At 37.4% G+C, this 20,663-nt stretch overlaps 1 protein-coding gene across 3 annotated transcripts in view; it reads right to left on the minus strand.

Annotated features, from left to right (window-relative positions):
• The window catches only part of LOC126480903 (integrin alpha-4-like), a 582,211-nt gene that overhangs the window by 286,407 nt on the left and 275,141 nt on the right, over positions 1-20,663 (minus strand). For all 3 annotated transcript variants that reach the window (XM_050104300.1, XM_050104298.1, XM_050104299.1), the window contains exon 11: positions 4,451-4,630. In XM_050104300.1, the coding sequence (XP_049960257.1) occupies positions 4,451-4,630 (180 nt within the window). The remainder of the gene's footprint in view (positions 1-4,450; positions 4,631-20,663) is intronic.

The raw sequence follows: 20,663 nt of genomic DNA on the forward strand, positions 1-20,663 counted from the left end.
GGTCTGCTTCCCGCATCTTTCAAACTTTTTCTTTTGCCACTCGGTGCAGCACTCGAGTTCGTTCTGCATGCTCCTGTGAGTGATGCTGTCGATCTTGTCCCAGTCGTCTCGATGCATTCTGCTACTTAGTTGATAGAAAATGTCCAGGTATTACAATTACATTATTATCTTTATGTGAGGGTATTTCTAGGATTCAACAGTAAGTACATCTGTAATTGACTAATATTAGGCTTATAATTTATTTTTCTGTCCTGCATGTAACTTCATGCTCATTTATAGTGAAAATAGGTTACTGTACCTACTATTCACTCCGATAATTGGCTCCTCTGAGGATTAGCCCTTATCTAAAAAAAAAAAACTTCAAGTGCACACAGCACATATATTGTTACCCAAGAAGCTTTTCACTGAGTGCAGTATACACCTAATCAATTCATGGGGGCAGGGGCTATAGTTCTCAGCTTGAGAAGACAGGGCAAGAAATTTGCTTGAAAGTTTTTCACAGAATCCAGAAAGCTTCTGCTTAACACTTTTCATCTGGTTTTTAACTAGAAGAATGCATTCAGTTCTGAGGATGAAGCCTTAAATTGTTGGCTGAACTTCACCTCATGTGCAAAGGTAGTAATCTCTGACAAGACTGGCTTCTGACCTCAGGAAACAGGCATCTTTGATGCTAACATAAATCACTCAATGCACTTGGCTGCACTCATTTCATGCTGTACATGCTGATAGTACAACATTCACATCTGATGGCTGACTGTCCATGAAATACATTGAAACTGTAGTGTTATTTTTTTGACACACTTCAACAAATAAATAACATTGGAGCTCCTGATAATGTAAAGACTTTGCTGCCAGTCCCAGTAGTTGAAGCAATTCACGATGTGTCAGCAGCCTTATCAGCAATGGTCAAACACTCCTGCCAATTTTAAGGCATATGATATCAGTCACACAACTGGTATCGAAATCACTAAATTTCCAAGTATCCACGGTACTACCAGAATAAGACGTTTATCTCCAGGTGAAGATGAACTGGTGCTTTTGTATTGTTGACATAGGTTGATGACTTATTCAAACTGGCAACAGTGATACCTAAAGCCACACTACAAAATCCATACACTTAAGTGTAGCACTTGTAAATACATCAATCACCAATCAAATAAAAAGACAGCATTACTTGTCACACAACAAAGGTAGAAAATTTTTACTTCTACTCAGAAGCACACAGTAAAATAAGTAAATTAATGTCTTTTGCACATGAGGCAATACTGACCCTACGACTTACCTTAGAAGATAGATTAAGGAAAGGTAAACCTACATTTCTAGCATTTGTAGACTTAGAGAAAGCTTTTGACAATGTTGACTGGAGTACTATCTTTCAAATTCTGAAGGTGGCAGGGGTAAAATACAGAGGAGCAAAAGGCTATCTAAAATTTGTACAGAAACCAGATGGCAGTTATAAGAGTCGAGAGCCATGAAAAGGAAGCAGCGGTTGGGAAGTGAGTGAGACAGGTTTGTAGTCTATCCCCAATGTTATTCAATCTCTACACTGAGCAAGTAGTAAGGGAAACAAATGAAAAATTCAGAGTAGATGTTAAAATCCATGGAGAAGAAATAAAAACTTTGAGGTTCTCAAATGACATTGTAATTCTGTCACAGACAGCAAAGGACGTGGAAGAGCAGTTGAATGGAATGAACAGTGTCTTGAAAAGACGATGTAAGATGAACATAAACAAAAGCAAAATGAGGATAATGGAATGTAGTCGAATAAGTTGGGTGATGCTGAGGGAATTAGATTAGGAAATTAGACACTTAAAATATTAAATGAGTTTTGCTATTTGGGGAGCAAAAAAACTGATGATGGTCGAAGTAAGGAGAGTATAAAATGTGGACTGGCAATGGCAAGGAAAGCGTTTCTGAAGAATAGAAATTTGTAAACACTGAGTATAGATTTAAGTGTCAGGAAGTCATTTCTGGAAGTATTTGTATGGAGTGTAGCCATATATGGACGTGAAACATGGATGATAAATAGTTTAGACAAGAAGAGAATAGAAGCATTTGAAATGTGGTGCTACAGAAGAATGCTGAAGATTGGGTAGATCACATAACTATGAGGAGGTATTGAATGGAGTTGGGGAGAAGAGAAATTTGTGGCACAACTTGACTAGAAGAAGGTTGCAGTAGGTACTGGGAGATGAAGAGGCTTGCACAGGATAGAGTAGCATGGAGAGCTGTATCAAACCAGTCTCTGGACTGAAGACCACAACAACAATGTCTTTTGTAGATCAAATACTGCTGCTACCACTGATGTTCCAAACATGATGCATTATTGTTGTGTCCATACACTGACAAATTTGTAGCAATTCTGAAGCGAATGCTGTGAAGTGTTTCCTTCAGTTTAGAAATCGAGTTGAACTTATGAGGGCTTGAGTCAGGGGAGTGCAGTAGGTGGTATAGCACTTAGCAGCCCCATTAGTCAAACAAATCAGTAACAGCTTGGACTGTGTGTGCTTGAGCATTGACCTGCAAAATGATGGTCAGATCCTGGTGAAAGTGTCATCAGTTCTGCCTCTAAGCTGGTCGTAGTTTGTGTTCCAAAAATGAGTAGCTTAGAGGCAGAAGTGATGACACTTTCTGAAGGATCTGACCATCATTTTGCAGGACTATGCTCAAGCACATACAGTGCAAGCTGTTACTGATTTGTCTGACTTATGGGGCTATACCACCTGCTGCACTCCTCTGACTTAAGCCCTCATAAGTTCAACTCGATTTCTAAACTGAAGGGAACACTTCACGGCATTCACTTCAGAACTGCTACAATTTTGTCGGGCAATAGACCATGCTGCTCAAACTGTCCATACAACTGGCACTGCTAAGAATATCCTACACTTCCACATCACTAGCAATCGGTTATACACAATGCCGGTGACCACTTTGAAGGTGAATAAAGCTTTGAAACATGTATCTATTTTGTGCGAACTGTAAATAAATAGTTGCCACTATTAAAGTTCCAACCCTTGTATATTTGTAGTTGAGTTTTCCCAAATCAGTATGAGTACTAAAAACTCTCAGACTGCAAGAAGAAGTCAGTAATTCCAATTCCAAAGATGATCAGAGCCAATGATATATGTGAATATTAATGAACAATTAATTTAATAAGTCACTGTTCAGTATATGGACCCAGAATATCTATAGAAGAATGAAAAACTGATATAAGCTGACCTTGTGGAAGGTCATTTTGAAAAATAGAAACACATGAGGCAATACTGACCTTATGATTTATTTTAGAAGACAGACTGAATAAAGAAAACCTATGAAACTTCCTGGAAGATTAAAACTGTGTGCTCGACTGAGACCTGACATTAGGATCTTTGACTTTCGTGGGCAAGTGCTCTACCACAAGCAGCTGCCTGCATAATGCAAAGGTCCTGAGTTAAAGTCTCAGTCTGGCACACAGTTTTAATATGTCAGGTTTCATATAAGTGCTCATTCAACTGCAGAATGAAAATGTTTACATCAATACTAGCTTTAAGGCATGTTTTCATAAAGTTGACTGGAATACACTCTATGAAATTATGCAAGTAGCAGAAAATGATTAAAAAATGGGAAGCAAAAAATTATCTACAGCTTTTAGAGAAACCAGAATGCAGTCACAAGATTTGAAAGCAATGGAAGGGGGAAATAGTTGCAAATGATGTGAGAAAGAGTTATGGCCTATTTAAGATGTTATTCAATCTATACATTTAGCAAGCTGTAAAAGACACCATGGAGAAATTTAGAAAGAGAATTAAAGTTCATGGCGAAGTTATTATTAATTTTTTCAGATTTGCCACTGACATTTCAGTTCTGTCAGTGAGGCCAACAGACATGAAACATCAGTTGAACAGAATGGATATTGTTTTGGGAAAAAAGGTATTACAATGTAACAGAATATACAGTTAAGTGATGGGAAAACTTTTCTGTCAGTTTTTGTCTGGACTTCAGGTGTGCAAGACAGTAATACTTGGATAGTAAACAACTCATATATGAAGAGCATTGAAGCTTCTGAAAAACTTTGCTGTAGAAGGATGCTATAGATTAGATGGTTGGATTGGATAATTAATGAGGATATACATAACTGAGTTGGGGAAAAATGAAGTTAATGGGACAATGTGACTGAAAGAGGGAGTAAGTTGATGGGCACATCCTGAGGTATCATGGATCGCCCATTTGACAATTGAGGGAAGTGTGAAGGGCAAAAACTCTACAGAGAGAGACCAACACTTGACTATGGTAAGCAAGTTAAAATGGATGTTTGTTGCAGTAGTAAATCAGAGATGCAGATGATTGCACAGGACAGACTAGTGTGGAGAGCTGTATGAAACCAGTCTTAGGGCTGTAGACTGCAAGAAAAAAATAATAAAAAATAATTACAGACAATCAAACACTTTTCAAAATATTGACAAACACTTACATGCTTTATCACGTTCACACGTCTCAACTGTGTGATGAATACTGATACCAAAACCTCTGAGTGATGAACTTATTTGAGCAGCATCTATGACCTGTGCTAGTGAGAGGCCATTCTTTCCTCCAATATAGATATACACAGTACCTCTATACTCATTACTGTATGGAGCTCCCACAGCTATATCTGAAAAATGAGGTTACATTGATGGATTTCTTTGTATAAAATCCCTGAAAAAACTAACTGTGTTGCAAAGCCACAACAATGTATGATAGTAAGTGATGTATTTAAGTTATGATACAAACACACATCAATCATAGTTTTTCTTTAAGTTAGTCAAATTAATTTCATATAGTAGGGACAAACTTTTTCAGTATTAAACACTGCCAGCTTAATAATCGAACTATAAAATTAAAGCCCTGATTTACTGTAGTGATATATACAGTAAAAGACTGCATGTTCTGTAGTAATTATCCACTGGTGTTACACTCTTGTCTGTAAGTGAGAGGACTTTTCTGATCCTTGAGACAATATGAAGTATAGTGATAATATTTTCACTACATGATGATGCCCTGGAAAATTGTGGCACAAAATAGTATTACCAATATGTAAGGTTTACTTGAAAATTGGTCATTGGTCTGTCTGACATTAACAGTGTGTGTGTGTGTGTGTGTGTGTGTGTGTGTGTGTGTGTGTCACAAAGCAAGCTGGGATCCATTCCCATTTCATTTTCTTTTGTTATTTACCTCCTTAGATGTATTTTTTCTTCTTCTTATGATTAGTGTTAGTTAGAGATGTGCCGTAACATATAGCTGTCATTCTGTAATTCCAAATATAAGACCAGGTCCTACTTTGCTAAATTACATTAGTCAGAATAATTTCTTAATTATTTTGAATCAATTCAAGTAATTAGTTTTGCCAAAGCTCAGTTCAGTTAACTAACAGCAATTATTTCCTATTCCAATCACATTGTTGATACATAAACCAATGCGTTTACCATATTACCAATAAAAGTAGGAAAATAACCCATAGAAATCCTTACAAAATTCATGTAGCTAATTTTAAAAACATGGTAGGAATGTTGCCACTTAATTACTTTCTGTGTAATTAACACTTTTATTATGATATTGTTTATTTTAGCTATTTTTGCTGTTTTGTCATCAAGAAGGCTTATTCCAGTCAGAACTCTTATTGTAACATAAAGTTGAGACCTCAACCAATTTTTCTACACTATTCATTTAATTTAAGATGTAAAATTCTAGTTGTAAATCATTGAAATTATGTATCTGAGAATTTTAAACTATAGTAGCCATTTTTGCAAGTCCTTATAAACAGTGGGCCTGAAGACATTTTATGTCAGTTTGTTCTGAGGTTTAAGTCTGGGTCCTGTGTCAGTCAAAACAGCAATAATGTAATGGTGCAATGAGGTGTTGTTGTTAATAAGAAGATGGACAATGAAGGACAATTAACAATGATTGCTGATTAACTTTAATATAAAAGTGACACATGTATTGTCCAGTTGAGTAGACTGTTTGGTGATTGGTTGGGTTATACTGCACAATGACTATTATAATATAATTAGAAAGTGCATTATGTGCATACATGTTCAATGATACTTAGCTATGTAATTAAGACACAGACGACTCACAACTAATACATTAATGGGGAGGGGGGCTGTCATTTATGGAAGCAAAAGCAAAACCTGTGAAACTGAATGTGTGTGTGCATTGACCACATTATTGGAAGTAGGCAGTGCTGTACCTATCCTCATTTGCAACCAATTTTTCGCTGTGATTGCTGACTACAAATTGATTTATGACCAGGAATGTCACACGTAGCATACAGAGAGTCAACAAGGGGTGTTCACAGATCAATAAAGATCCATAAAATATCTCTGAACTCATGGTCAGACTGTCTGGCATGGCCTGTCAGAGTGCTTCCCACTGCTGACAAGTACACCCAGGAAGTCAGAAATAGTCCCTAGTGGATATGTCCTACCAAGTCCTGCTAATAAAATAATTTCTTCATTTGCTACAAGTTTCATTCAAAACAACAATTATCAGGTTATATAAATTATTACAACGGCCTGTATCCACATTTTTTCCTGCAGCATCACTTAAATACAATTTTAGAAAACCACCCTGCACCTATCATCAATCATAAAATTCATTGTAGAAGTAAATAATCTTTGTACACAGTCCATTTCTGTATTATCTCCAACTATGTGGAGTGCACTCAGGTACATCAGACCATTTTCATCACTTTACTCTATAAAACATATAATTATACTGTACTTTTAACACAAGTGAGAAAGCTGACACAATAATGCTGACAATGTTGGACCCTTGCCAAACTATTGGCAGTGTTGTAACATGACCTAGGTGCATTCCAGATGAAAAGACAGTGACAATTTTTTGCAATGCTACAGTACCCGTGCCTCCTCTATCTATTTAAATTGACAGCTGCCATTTAACACATTTTTCAAGCCATTTTCTGCCTTTTTTTAGGCGAATTGATCTGATTGTTCCACAAGGTTACAAAAATCTGAAGAGACACCATGTAGCAAGAGATGAAAAACTGAGAGACTCCAGTGAAGTCTCTAGCCAGATAAGTATAGTACCAGTTGTATGTCCTCATGCACATAAAGCGGGATAGTTTTTCTGATGTTGGGTTGTAACATGACTGCCATTCAATTACAACTCTTTCCAGCAGTTTTCTCCATGGCCTTGAAGTGGTACAGCAGGTGACATTCAGTTAGCAGCCATCACAAATGTTGGGTATTACTGCGAGAAAAGCATCTCCAATGCTGCAGTATGTTGGGTGTGCAGTCAGGCAAAGAAGTTCTAACAGAATGAGATTTTCACTCTGCAGCGGAGTGTGCGCTGATATGAAACTTCCTGGCAGATTAAAACTGTGTGCCCGACCGAGACTCGAACTCGGGACCTTTGCCTTTCGCGGGCAAGTGCTCTACCATCTGAGCTACCGAAGCACGACTCACGGCCGGTACTCACAGCTTTACTTCTGCCAGTATCTCGTCTCCTACCTTCCAAACTTTACAGAAGCTCTTCTGCGAACCATGCAGAACTAGCACTCCTGAAAGAAAGGATATAGCGGAGACATGGCTTAGCCACAGCCTGGGGGATGTTTCCAGAATGAGATTTTCACTCTGCAGCGGAGTGTGCACTGATATGAAACTTCCTGGCAGATTAAAACTGTGTGCCCGACCGAGACTCGAACTCGGGACCTTTGCCTTTCGCGGGCAAGTGCTCTGCCATCTGAGCTACCGAAGCACGACTCACGGCCGGTACTCACAGCTTTACTTCTGCCAGTATCTCGTCTCCTACCTTCCAAACTTTACAGAAGCTCTTCTGCGAACCATGCAGAACTAGCACTCCTGAAAGAAAGGATATAGCGGAGACATGGCTTAGCCACAGCCTGGGGGATGTTTCCGGAATGAGATTTTCACTCTGCAGCAGAGTGTGCCTTTCAAGTTCTAACACTTTTCTTCGATGATAAGAGACAGTGCAGTGTGGGGTTGCATGACTCACACATCTCTTCCAGTTGACTTACACATTGTGTGTGCAGCCGATCCTCTTCTTTGGGTTATCAGCTACATTGTTCTCACTGTTTAATTCATCTCTGAAGACATTATCAGCTTAAAGGGAATATTGTTTACCAGCTCTATATTCTTGAAATAAATTATGTACTCATAGGATCTTGGCAGTTCAACAACAATATATTTTCAACTCTCATCCTAAAGTAACAATTATTCTGTACAAACTCCAGAAAGCCAACTGGTTCCAAGATAAATGTCAGAATCTACTAAACACTCATACAGTCACAAATGTTCTGCCTCATGCAGAGCCAAGACATAAAGTAAAGATCTTTATATAATACACACTTCATATGCCTCTGTAACAATCATCATGACACCACAAACCACGAAATATTATCCAAACACTCTTTGACTTATATCTATAACTTCCAAGGCGCTGCTGGTAACCACTTGTCAGGGCCTTTTGTCTGAAGCAGCTAATAGCTCCTTGTGACAGCTCTCCTTTCTGCACACACAGACATGTGTGGCACAGTAAAAGGCCCTCTTACCCTCGTCATTAAAATATTGGGTGTTCAAAATGGTGGAGAGCCAAGTGTTTCTAGAATTTACCACAAAATTCTTGAAGCACTACATATCCCTCCCCTTAGCTTCAACATGTGATATTTTACACATATGCATCATGTACATTAATATCTATCTCAACAATAATTTATTTTTCAATCAGTTTATATATCATTTTTTTTCTAGCAATCATGTACCTAATACCTTCTTTTTCTTTTTGTTTCAATAATAATTATTTGAGCATTGCACTTAATATTGAAGTTACAACTTTCATTTATATGAATTGTGCAGACAATATCTCTAACCTCTAATCACAGACTACAGGTGACACACACACTTAATTATGTCATTCTTCACTCTACTCTTCTGTACTGTTTTTTCTTTAGTACATGTTAATTTCATTAACTACCATTTCCCGTAGTCTGGAGGAAGTCTGGGCAAATGAAAAGGTTCTGTCTGACACTTATTAATATAAAAATTGACAATACTAGTGGAATAGAGAATTCAAACTTACCAGAATAATCTCTACAAAATGTGTGACTTTTGTCATGATCCTGCCCTTTTCCTTTTAGGTACAGTACCTAAACCTTACCTCTGTGTTTATCCTATGGATGCGCTACCTCCTTCAGTTTTGGTAGATATGCTCCTTTCGTATTCCTGTATTCTATGGTACAAGTCAATCCCCTTCTTGGTGCCCCTGCCTGCATGGTATAAGTCAGCCTCTCTTCAGTCTGCCTATCTGCCCGTTCCTTCAGTCAATAAAAGCTGGGTGCACCCCGCTTATTCTCTGTGAGTAGGCCTCATGGTTCATTGCCCTAGTATACATCTTTATGTATAATGTCACTAAATATTACCTGGCAAAATTCAATTCTACTTCACACTTCACCCTTACCTCTTGGTATCTTATTTGACCCCCTAGAGTCCTCCACTACTTTTCAACTTCTACGCTTTCAGTAGACCTCATATTTATATATAATTCACTATATCATACCTTTCTTTATTCTAGACTTGTCCCACTATCCTACAAATCTTCAGAACAAATATTCGACTGATATTCCTAACTAATTATCACCATGAGTTCCTCTTGGGCTCATGCTCATTAGTTCTTCATTTCTCATACCTATGTATAAATATATAGGAAGCGACAGAAGAAAAAATAGGGGGTGATGCAGAACCGTCATACATCAACCATACAATACGTGCATCTACCCAGATGTACATAGGTCATTATTCCCCTACATCCGTTGGCAGTTCTGACATCGTTTTAGTTTTCTAACCTGTGATTTTCATGTTTGTGTTTTGTGTGTACGTCGATGGGTGTTTGTGCAACCTGATTCTTCGGCCTACTTATTTGAAATAAGTTGAAGGTTATAGGAAACCATGAAGAATGAGAAGGACTTCAGCGATAGACGTATATGCATATGGAAAGATAGACCAGTACTCAGATGAGAAGTAAGAGAGGAAAAAATAGAAATGGTTGCTAAGATTGAAGAAGTGAAAGAAGAAAGCCCCAAAAGCAGGAAACCCTTCCCACCTCCCTTTCCAGAATCCCTACTTCGCTGGTACTTGAGTGAGAAGCCAGAGGAGGTATGGTGTTAAACATCTCCTGCAGAATGGACATTCTCACCTTCACTTTTGAAGTCCCCAAAGAAAGATCTTAGCAACTCCTATGGAATGCCAAATGGTTAAGAATCAGTTACACTTATCTGTGAGGGTAATTTGAAAGGTGTGGTGTGTGTGTCGTGTTAGTCATGTTTGTATCTACACTACCCACTCTTTCCAAAATTGATAAAAGCCCTCCCCTTTACCTTACCTCTCCCAAAAGGTATAAAATTATCCCATAAAAATAGAAAATTATACACTAAGGCAACATAATGGCTTAGTCATTCAGTTTATACTATTTTTAATACACACATAAAGTACTCTGTTCAGTTTATGACATTTAGATCTTACTTTGCTTGAACAGTACCATGATATTACCTTTATATTAGTACTATTTTCTATTAGTTTCATTCCATGTTTAGAGAACACTCTTTATCTCTGATTCTCTTAAATAGGTCTCAATCTTGTAGTCATATCTGGTTTTGTAACTACTTAAATTGTAAAATAGTTTAAGAATTCGAGAACAGATGTAGAATTGAAGGGGATTTGGTGTCGGAAAACTAATGGGGAAGTAACACCGAAAACAACTTAGAATCCAATGGTCATGACTCTGCTAGTTAACACCGAATGTTAATGTCCCTGGGGAATATAGCACTTTATATCCTTAACATTATATTTACCTTCTTCTTCTCCTGTTGCAGGATCCACTAAAAATAAGGGTTTTGGGCGGATTACCTATTGTACTCAGTAAGGCCCCACATATTTTTAAAAAAATTTATGCATTGCTTTCTTCAGAGGAGATTTCTGAACATGCTGTTTTACTAGAACTAGGTCATCGACCTTATACTGAGGTTTGCTAGCCTCCTCATTATATTTACTTACTCATTGTTGTGCCCTCTTATCTAAGTTCTTAGCATCTATCATTTGATTCAGTTGGTAAACAGTAGTAGGTTGTTCTGGCCAAGTAAAGCATTTAATAAAAGGTTCACCTCCAAAGGGTTTACTGATTACTTCCAAGGGGGTTAGTCCAGTTGATAAACAAAATTTCATTGCCCACGACATGTGTTCTTTATGGCAGTATGAGCGCATAACTTCCCAATTTCTTTCATAACCCTTTCACATGGATTATGAGATGGATTATAGTTGGAGATTAATATTTGATGAATATTTTCCCAAGCTATAAATTTTTTAAACTTGTTACTAGTGAACTGTGGTCCATTGTCGGAAAGGAACTGCTTCAGTTTTCCTATCTCGAGAAAGTATTGTTGCAGACAATGTATTACCTTTAGTGGTTTTGCTTTCTTAATGGTGTACATCTTAACATACTTCAACCAACATTCTATGATATACTTATATGGATAGGGCGTCTGTTCTTTTGGACATGTCTAAAAGAACAGACACCACCTGCAGCCATCTAGAACAAAATTAGAATTATGTATTAATACCTTCAGCTGCTGACGGGCGGTGATATATATCAATGGGGACAGGTGAAAATGTTTGCCCCGACTGGGACTCAAACCTGGGATCTCCTGCTGACATGGCAGATGCTCTATCCATCTGAGCCACTGAGGGCACAGAGGAAAGTGCAACTGCAGGGACTGTGTCATGCATGCCTCCCACGAGACCCCCATTCTCATTTTATATGTACACACACTACATTCATAGTGTCCCTACCCAACACACTCCTTACTCGTGCAAGACATTCTTTCCAAGTCCTGTAAAGGTTCGGGTAATATGTGTACTTCTGCACAGAAGACGAAGATCATGGTCAGTACTGCCAGAATTATATATTTATATGGATATGGTGTCTGTTCTTTTGGACATGTCTGATGGCTATAGGTCATCAATGGTACATGTTCTTTCAGACATGTCTGAAAGAACGGACACCATATCCATATAAGTATATAGTTCTGGCAGTACCAGCCATGACCTTCCTCTTCTGTGCGGATGCACACATATTACCAGAACTCTTAGCGGACTTGGTAAGAATGTCTTGCACGAGTAATGAGTGTGCTGTGTAGGGACACTACAAATGTAGTGTGTGGACATATAAGGTGAGAATGTGGGTCTGGTGGGAGGCATGCGCGAGATAGTCCCTGCAGTCACACTATCCTCTGTGCCCTCAGTGGCTCAAATGGATAGAGTGTCTGCCATGTCAGCAGGAGATCCCGGGTTCGAGTCCCGGTTGGGGCACGCATCTTCACTTTTCCCCATTGATATATATCACCACCCGGCAGCAGCTGTAGGTATTAATATATAATTATAAACATTCTATGAAGACAAAAATGTAAGCCACTCCTCCCTTTCCTTTTGCAATTGGTCCAAAGAAATCTGCAGCTGTTAGATTGTGTAACGCTTTAGAAATAATTGGATGCATTTTATATTTAATGTGAGTGTTATCTTCTTTTACGTTCTGACAAATTTCACAAGTTTTAATGACTGAGGCTATTCTATGTCCTAGCTCTTTACAGTAGTAGGACTTATTCATATGTGCAATACATTTATTTATACCGAAATGCCCATACCTCTTATGAATGTACCACACTAACTCGTCTTCTACTAAATTTGGTATACATTAACGCCAATGTTGCATTGTGTTACCGTCTCTCCAGAAAAAATTATGTCCTACAATCTTACACCTTCCATCTTGATTAGGTGGTAACCATTTCCTAACAAACATAGCAAATATATCTGTAAAATTGGGATCATGATGGATGTTATCTGTTATTTTCTGAGCCATTTCTTGTACCTTGTTATGTGGGTATTCTAATGTTAAAAAATTAATCACAAAAATTACACCAGGTCCTTTTGTAAACTTTAGTTCATTCATGCCTACTGGTAGCTGAGACAAAGCGTCAGGTACAATATTCTCCAAACCTTTTATATACTGGATTTTAATGTCATATTCCTGAAGAAACAACATCCACTGCATCAATCTACTATGTAGTAATTGACTATTCATGAAAAATGACAGAGCTTGGTGATCTGTATGAACATATATTTTGGACCCCCTTATCAGTGTTTGGAATTTTTGTATACCCCATACCATCACTAATAATTCTTTTCCTGTGGATAATTCAATTCATGTTTGTTGAGACTGTGGCTAGCAGAAGCTATTGACCTATGGTCTATACTTTCCAAACCCCATTTGCATTGGAAAAGTTCTGCGACTATACCACAATCTGAGGCATAGGTTGAAATCTTAAGTGGTTCACCCATCACCAGATAGTGCTTGTCTGAGGTCCTCTTCAACTTCTTTTATCCATTTTGTTTTTCCCCTGCCTGAGTTGATGACTTTAAGAATTCGCTTTGAAATTCTGTTTTCATTCATCCTGTGGATATGTCCGTAGAACTGCATTCTTCTTTTCCTTACTGCAACCATAATTATGTCTGTGTATTTATATAATTCTGATGTTGGTCTCTCCTTCCAGATTCCTTGCTCTTGTATTGGGCCAAAAATTTTCCTGAGAATTTTCCTTTCTTGTTTCTCTATTTCTTTGATTTTAGTTTGCCCACTTATTTGTGTTGTTTCAGATGCATACAGTGCCTCCGGAAGTACGACAGTGTTGTAGTGCCTCAATTTTGCATTAATGGACATGGACTTTTTGTTATAATAGTTCCACGTGACTTTATATGCTTTCTGTATTTTTTTTATTCTTTCCTCATTGGCCTTTAGGTTGATCCCTGATGGCTGGATGATTTCTCCCAGGTACTTAAAATGTGGTACTTGTACAATTTTCCCATGGGTTGTCACAATAGGCAATTTGTCTTGTGGCACTCTTTCTATGTACTGGGTTTTCTCATATGAAATTTGCAGGTCAGTTCTTTGTGCAATTTTGTGTAACTTCTCTATGGTGTTAGTGGCTTCTTTTCTATTATTTGTGAGGATTGCAAGGTCATCTGCAAAAGCTAAACACTTCACATTGAATCTATTATCTTTTCTAATGCCAATTTGCATTCCTTTGACTTCTTTTTCCCATGTCCTCATAATTTTTCAAGAATGATATTAAAGAGTAATGGTGAAAGTCCATCACCCTGTTGCACTCCAGTTTGGATTTCAAATGGTTCAGAGATATCCCCCATAAATTTGACCTTGGAGACTGTGTCAGTTAATGTTTCCTGAATGATTGCTCTTGTCTTTCTGTCAATGCTGAATTCTTCCAGCGTGTTGCAGAACACTACTCTGTCTATTGAGTCATAGGCCTTTTTAAAATCTACAAAAGTGACCACTGTGTTTCGGGTGTTTCTCATCTGGAGAATCATTTTCAGATTCCAGATCTGTTCTACGCAGGATCATCCCTTGCGAAAACCAGCCTGGTATTCTCCTATTTGTGGGTCAGCTTGTTCTTCTAATCTATTCATGAGAACTTTTGATAGGATTTTATATGTGACCAGCATGAGTGAGATACCCCTGTAATTATTTGGTTCAATTTTGTCCCCTTTTTTGTGGAGTGGATGTATGAGTGTGCATTTCCATTCAGAAGGGATCTGTTCTGTTTCCCAAATGCTTACTATGATTTTGTGGATTTTTCCCATTAATCTTTCATCATTTAACTTCCATAGATCTGCAATAATTCCATCCTCCCTTGGGGCTCTCTTGTTTTTCAGTGTCTTGATAATTTCTGCTATTTCGTTGACGGTTGGTGGTTTAGCATCGGGATTTGGTGTAGATGTCTGCTAGTGAATATCCCCTGTAGGTCTTTCACAGTTGAGAAGTTTGTTGAAATAGTCTGCCAGGATTTGGCAGTTGTTCTTCGTGTTAGTTTCTAGTGAACCATATGGTTTCTTGAAGCAAAGAATGGGTGGCTGGTATCCTGCAATACGTTCTTTAAAAGTCTTATAAAAATTCCTGGTGTTGCTCTTCTTAAAGTCTTGTTCTATCTCATCTAGTCACTGTTTGTCATAATTTCTTTTTTCCCTCTGAATTGTTTTTGATGTTTGTTTTTGGATTACTAGAAATTGTTGCCATTTTTCTGATGTTTTGCAACTATTGAAGTTTTTCCAGGCATTGGTCCTTTCTTCTATTGCTTGGTCACAAATTATATTCCACCACCTGTGTTTTCTCCTTCTCGGGGGTTGACACAATTTCATCGCTGATTTGAGGATTATTATTATTATTTCTTTACTTTCTCAGACGTTAAGTCTGGTTAAAAATGGGACGTGACATGGACCTTGATCAAGCGTCACTTCCTTTTAACTGTAAGGTATATGTTATATTGCATTTAGGAACTTTCGGCTAATAGAACATGTATCAATAATTACGGATTTCTGTAATTGTATATATAAGTTTGGATGTAGCTGTATTGTATTTATGTACTGGTGGATATTGTGTGGTATGACTCCTGTAGTTGAAAGTATAATTGGTATAATGTCAACTTTATTCTGATGCCACATGTCCTTGACTTCCTCAGCCAGTTGGATGTATTTTTCAATTTTTTCTCCTGTTTTCTTCTGTATATTTGTTGTATTGGGTATGGATATTTCGATTAGTTGTGTTAATTTCTTATTTTTATTGGTGAGTATGATGTCAGGTTTGTTATGTGGTGTTGTTTTATCTGTTGTAATGGTTCTGTTCCAGTATAATTTGTATTCATCATTCTCCAGTACATTTTGTGGTGCATACTTGTATGTGGGAACGTGTTGCTTTATAAGTTTATGTTGTAAGGCAAGTTGTTGATGTATTATTTTTGCTACATTGTCATGTCTTCTGGGGTATTCTGCCGGCCGAAGTGACCGTGCGGTTAAAGGCGCTGCAGTCTGGAACCGCAAGACCGCTACGGTCGCAGGTTCGAATCCTGCCTCGGGCATGGATGTTTGTGATGTCCTTAGGTTAGTTAGGTTTAACTAGTTCTAAGTTCTAGGGGACTAATAACCTCAGCAGTTGAGTCCCATAGTGCTCAGAGCCATTTGAACCATTTTGGGGTATTCTGTATTTGCTAGTATTGTACATCCACTTGTGATGTGATCTACTGTATCTATTTGTTGTTTGCAAAGTCTGCATTTATCTGTTGTGGTATTGGGATCTTTAATAATATGCTTGCTGTAATATCTGGTGTTTATTGTTTGATCCTGTATTGCAATCATGAATCCTTCCACCTCACTGTATATATTGCCTTTTCTTAGCCATGTGTTGGATGCGTCTTGATCGATGTGTGGCTGTGTTAGATGATACGGGTGCTTGCCATGTAGTGTTTTCTTTTTCCAATTTACTTTCTTCGTATCTGTTGATGTTACGTGATCTAAAGGGTTGTAAAGGTGGTTATGAAATTGCAGTGGTGTAGCCGATGTATTTATATGAGTGATTGCTTTGTGTATTTTGCTAGTTTCTGCTCGTTCTAGAAAGAATTTTCTTAAATTGTCTACCTGTCCATAATGTAGGTTTTTTATGTCGATGAATCCCCTTCCTCCTTCCTTTCTGCTTAATGTGAATCTTTCTGTTGCTGAATATATGTGATGCATTCTATATTTGTGGCATTGTGAACGTGTAAGTGTATTGAGTGCTTCTAGGTCTGTGTTACTCCATTTCACTACTCCAAATGAGTAGGTCAATATAGGTATAGCGTAAGTATTTATAGCTTTTGTCTTGTTTCTTGCTGTCAATTCTGTTTTCAGTATTTTTGTTAGCCTTTGTCTATATTTTTCTTTTAGTTCTTCTTTAATATTTGTATTATCTATTCCTATTTTTTGTCTGTATCCTAGATATTTATAGGCATCTGTTTTTTCCATCGCTTCTATGGAGTCACTGTGGTTATTCAATATGTAATCTTCTTGTTTAGTGTGTTTTCCCTTGACTATGCTATTTTTCTTACATTTGTCTGTTCCAAAAGCCATATTTATATCATTGCTGAATACTTCTGTTATCTTTAGTAATTGGTTGAGTTGTTGATTGGTTGCTGCCAGTAGTTTTAGATCATCCATGTATAGCAAATGTGTGATTTTGTGTGGGTATGTTCCAGTAATATTATATCCATAATTTGTATTATTTAGCATGTTGGATAGTGGGTTCAGAGCAAGACAGAACCAGAAAGGACTTAATGAGTCTCCTTGGTATATTCCACGCTTAATCTGTATTGGCTGTGATGTGATGTTATCTGAATTTGTTTGAATATTAAGTGTGGTTTTCCAGTTTTTCATTACTATGTTTAGAAACTGTATTAATTTAGGATCTACTTTGTATATTTCCAATATCTGTAGTAACCATGAGTGGGGTACACTATCAAAGGCTTTTTGGTAATCAATGTATGCGTAGTGTAGCGACCTTTGTTTAGTTTTAGCTTGATATGTCACCTCTGTATCTATTATCAGTTGCTCTTTACATCCTCGTGCTCCTGTGCAGCAGCCTTTTTGTTCTTCATTTATAATTTTGTTCTGTGTTGTATGTGTCATTAATTTCTGTGTAATGACTGAAGTTAATATTTTGTAGATTGTTGGTAGGCATGTAATGGGGCGATATTTAGCTGGGTTTGCTGTGTCTGCTTGATCTTTAGGTTTCAGATAGGTTATTCCATGTGCAAGTGTATCAGGGAATGTGTATGGGTCTGCAATGTAACTGTTAAATAATTTAGTTAGATGTGAATGTGTTGAGGTGAACTTGTTTAGCCAGTAATTTGCTATTTTATCATTTCCAGGGGCTTTCCAATTGTGTGTAGAATTAATTGCTTGGGTGACTTCATGTTGCAAAATTATCACTTCAGGCATTTGTGGTATCATCTTGTATGTGTCTGTTTCTGCTTGTATCCACCATGCATGCCTGTTATGTTGTACCGGGTTTGACCATATGTTGCTCCAGAAGTGTTCCATGTCTGTTATGTTTGGTGGATTGTCTATTTTAATGTGTATGTTATCTATTGTTTGGTAAAATCTCTTTTGGTTTGTGTTGAATGTTTGGTTTTGTTTCCTTCTATTTTCACTTTTTTTGTATCTTCTAAGTCGTTTGGCCAATGCTTGTAATTTCTGCTTCTTTTCATCTAATTGCTCTATTGCTTCTTGTTGTGAGATTTTACCTAACCTTTTTCGTTTTTTGTCTGATATTTCATTTCTTATAAATTGTGTTAGCTGTCTGATGTCTTTTCTCAGTTTTTCTATTCTGATCTGTAGCCTGTGTTGCCATGCTGGTTTTGTGGGTTTCTTCTGTGTGTTGGTTTGTTCTGATCTCTGCCTAGTGTGTATATTTAGTGTAGTGAGTGCTCCTATATAAACCAGTAGTTGTAACTCTTCCATAGTTGTGTTTTCATTTATTTTGTTGTGTATGATTGTGTTGATAGATTTTATTGTTGTTTCGACTTGTGGGTTATTTGGCAGTCTATGCAAAAATGGTCTGATGTCTGTATTTGTGTCTTTGTATTCTATATATGTCAGCTGAAATTTCTCTTCTATATCTGACACGTGTGTCTCTTCGTGTTCTATTTGTGCTTGTTCTGGTGGCTGTCTTAAGATTTCGTTTTCCTCTGATTGTTTAATTGATGCGTGTTGGTCTTTGTTTGTTTGCTCTGGGATGTTTGAGTCCATTACTGTATTTTCTTCTTCTTCTGATTGCACATTATTTTGTTCCAGTATTTGTTGTACTTGTTGTTTGATGTTTTCTAATTCTGACTTGGGTATCCTGTTATTTTTTATTATTACACGGATCTGATCAGCTAGTCGTTGTTCTGTTCAAAATTTTAATTCCGGGTATCTGGTAATAAATGTTGTGTATACTTGTTATCTGTATCCAGTTGTGTTGGTTCCTAGGTTTGTTGCTTGGTAATAACAGAACATGAGGTGTCGATTAACTTCATCTGACCATCTCATCCTCTGTCTTTGGTTTCCTTCTAGGGTGGTTGCAGGAAGCATATCCTGCAAAACACCTCTATTTGGATTTAAATCATTTTCCAGTTGGCTAGCAGTGTCGTTACCATTGTGGGCGGGCATAGGGTTCAAGTGTCGTCCCCGACCATGACGGCGCTTGTCCGAGGCTTCTTTAGTTCTGTCCTGAACCAACTAATCACACTAAAAGGGGGGTTAGCCCTATTAGTGGTTTGTTCTTTTCGTCGCCTTTTACGACTGGCAGAACATACCGGAGGCCTATTCTTTTCCCGGGCCTCCACGGGGATTATTATTATCATCTTTCCTTTCTCAGACCTTAGGTCTGGTTCAGAATGAAATTGACGCGGACCTTGATCAAGCGTCACTTCCTTTTAACTGTACGGTATATGTTACATTGCGTTTAGGAACTTTCGGGTAATTGAACATGTATCAATAATTACGGATTTCTGAAGTTGTATATATAAGTTTGGATGTAGCTGTATTGCATTGATGTACTGGTGGATATTGCGTGGTATGACTCCTGTAGTTGAAAGTATCATTGGTATAATGTCAACTTTATCCTGATGCCACATGTCCTTGACTTCCTCAGCCAGTTGGATGTATTTTTCAATTTTTTCTCCTGTTTTCTTCTGTATATTTGCTGTATTGGGTATGGATATTTCAATTAGTTGTGTTAATTTCTTCTTTTTATTGGTGAGTATGATGTCAGGTTTGTTATGTGGCGTTGTTTTATCTGTTATAATGGTTCTGTTCCAGTATAATTTGTATTCATCATTCTCCAGTACATTTTGTGGTGTATACTTGTATGTAGGAACGTGTTGTTTTAAAAGTTTATGTTGTAAAGCAAGCTGTTGATGTATTATTTTTGCGACATTGTCATGTCTTCTGGGGTATTCTGTATTTGCTAGTATTGTACATCCACTTGTGTTGTGATCTACAGTTTCTATTTGTTGTTTACAAAGTCTGCATTTATCCGTTGTGGTATTGGGATCTTTAATAATATGCTTGCTGTAATACCTAGTGTTTATTGTTTGATCCTGTATTGCAATCATGAATCCTTCTGTCTCACTGTATATATTGCCTTTTCTTAGCCATGTGTTAGATGCATCTTGATCGATGTGTGGCTGTGTTAGATGATACAGGTGCTTGCCATGTAGTGTTTTCTTTTTCCAATTTACTTTCTTCATGTCTGTTGATGTTATGTGATCTAAAGGGTTGTAGAAGTGGTTATGAAATTGCAGTGGTGTAGCCGATGTATTTATATGAGTGATTGCCTTGTGTATTTTGCTAGTTTCTGCTCGTTCTAGAAAGAATTTTCTTAAATTGTCTACCTGTCCATAATGTAGGTTTTTATGTCGATAAATCCCCTTCCTCCTTCCTTTCTGCTTAATGTGAATCTTTCTGTTGCTGAATGTATGTGATGTAGTCTATATTTGTGGCATTGTGATCGTGTAAGTGTATTGAGTGCTTCTAGGTCTGTGTTACTCCATTTCACTACTCCAAATGAGTAGGTCAATATAGGTATAGCATAGGTATTTATAGCTTTTGTCTTGTTTCTTGCTGTCAATTCTGTTTTCAGTATTTTTGTTAGCCTTTGTCTATATTTTTCTTTTAGTTCTTCTTTGATATTTGTATTATCTATTCCTATTTTTTGTCTGTATCCCAGATATTTATAGGCATTCATTTTTTCCATCG

The sequence above is a fragment of the Schistocerca serialis genome, chromosome 5, assembly GCF_023864345.2.
Source record: "Schistocerca serialis cubense isolate TAMUIC-IGC-003099 chromosome 5, iqSchSeri2.2, whole genome shotgun sequence".
In the NCBI taxonomy this organism is placed as follows: domain Eukaryota; kingdom Metazoa; phylum Arthropoda; class Insecta; order Orthoptera; family Acrididae; genus Schistocerca; species Schistocerca serialis.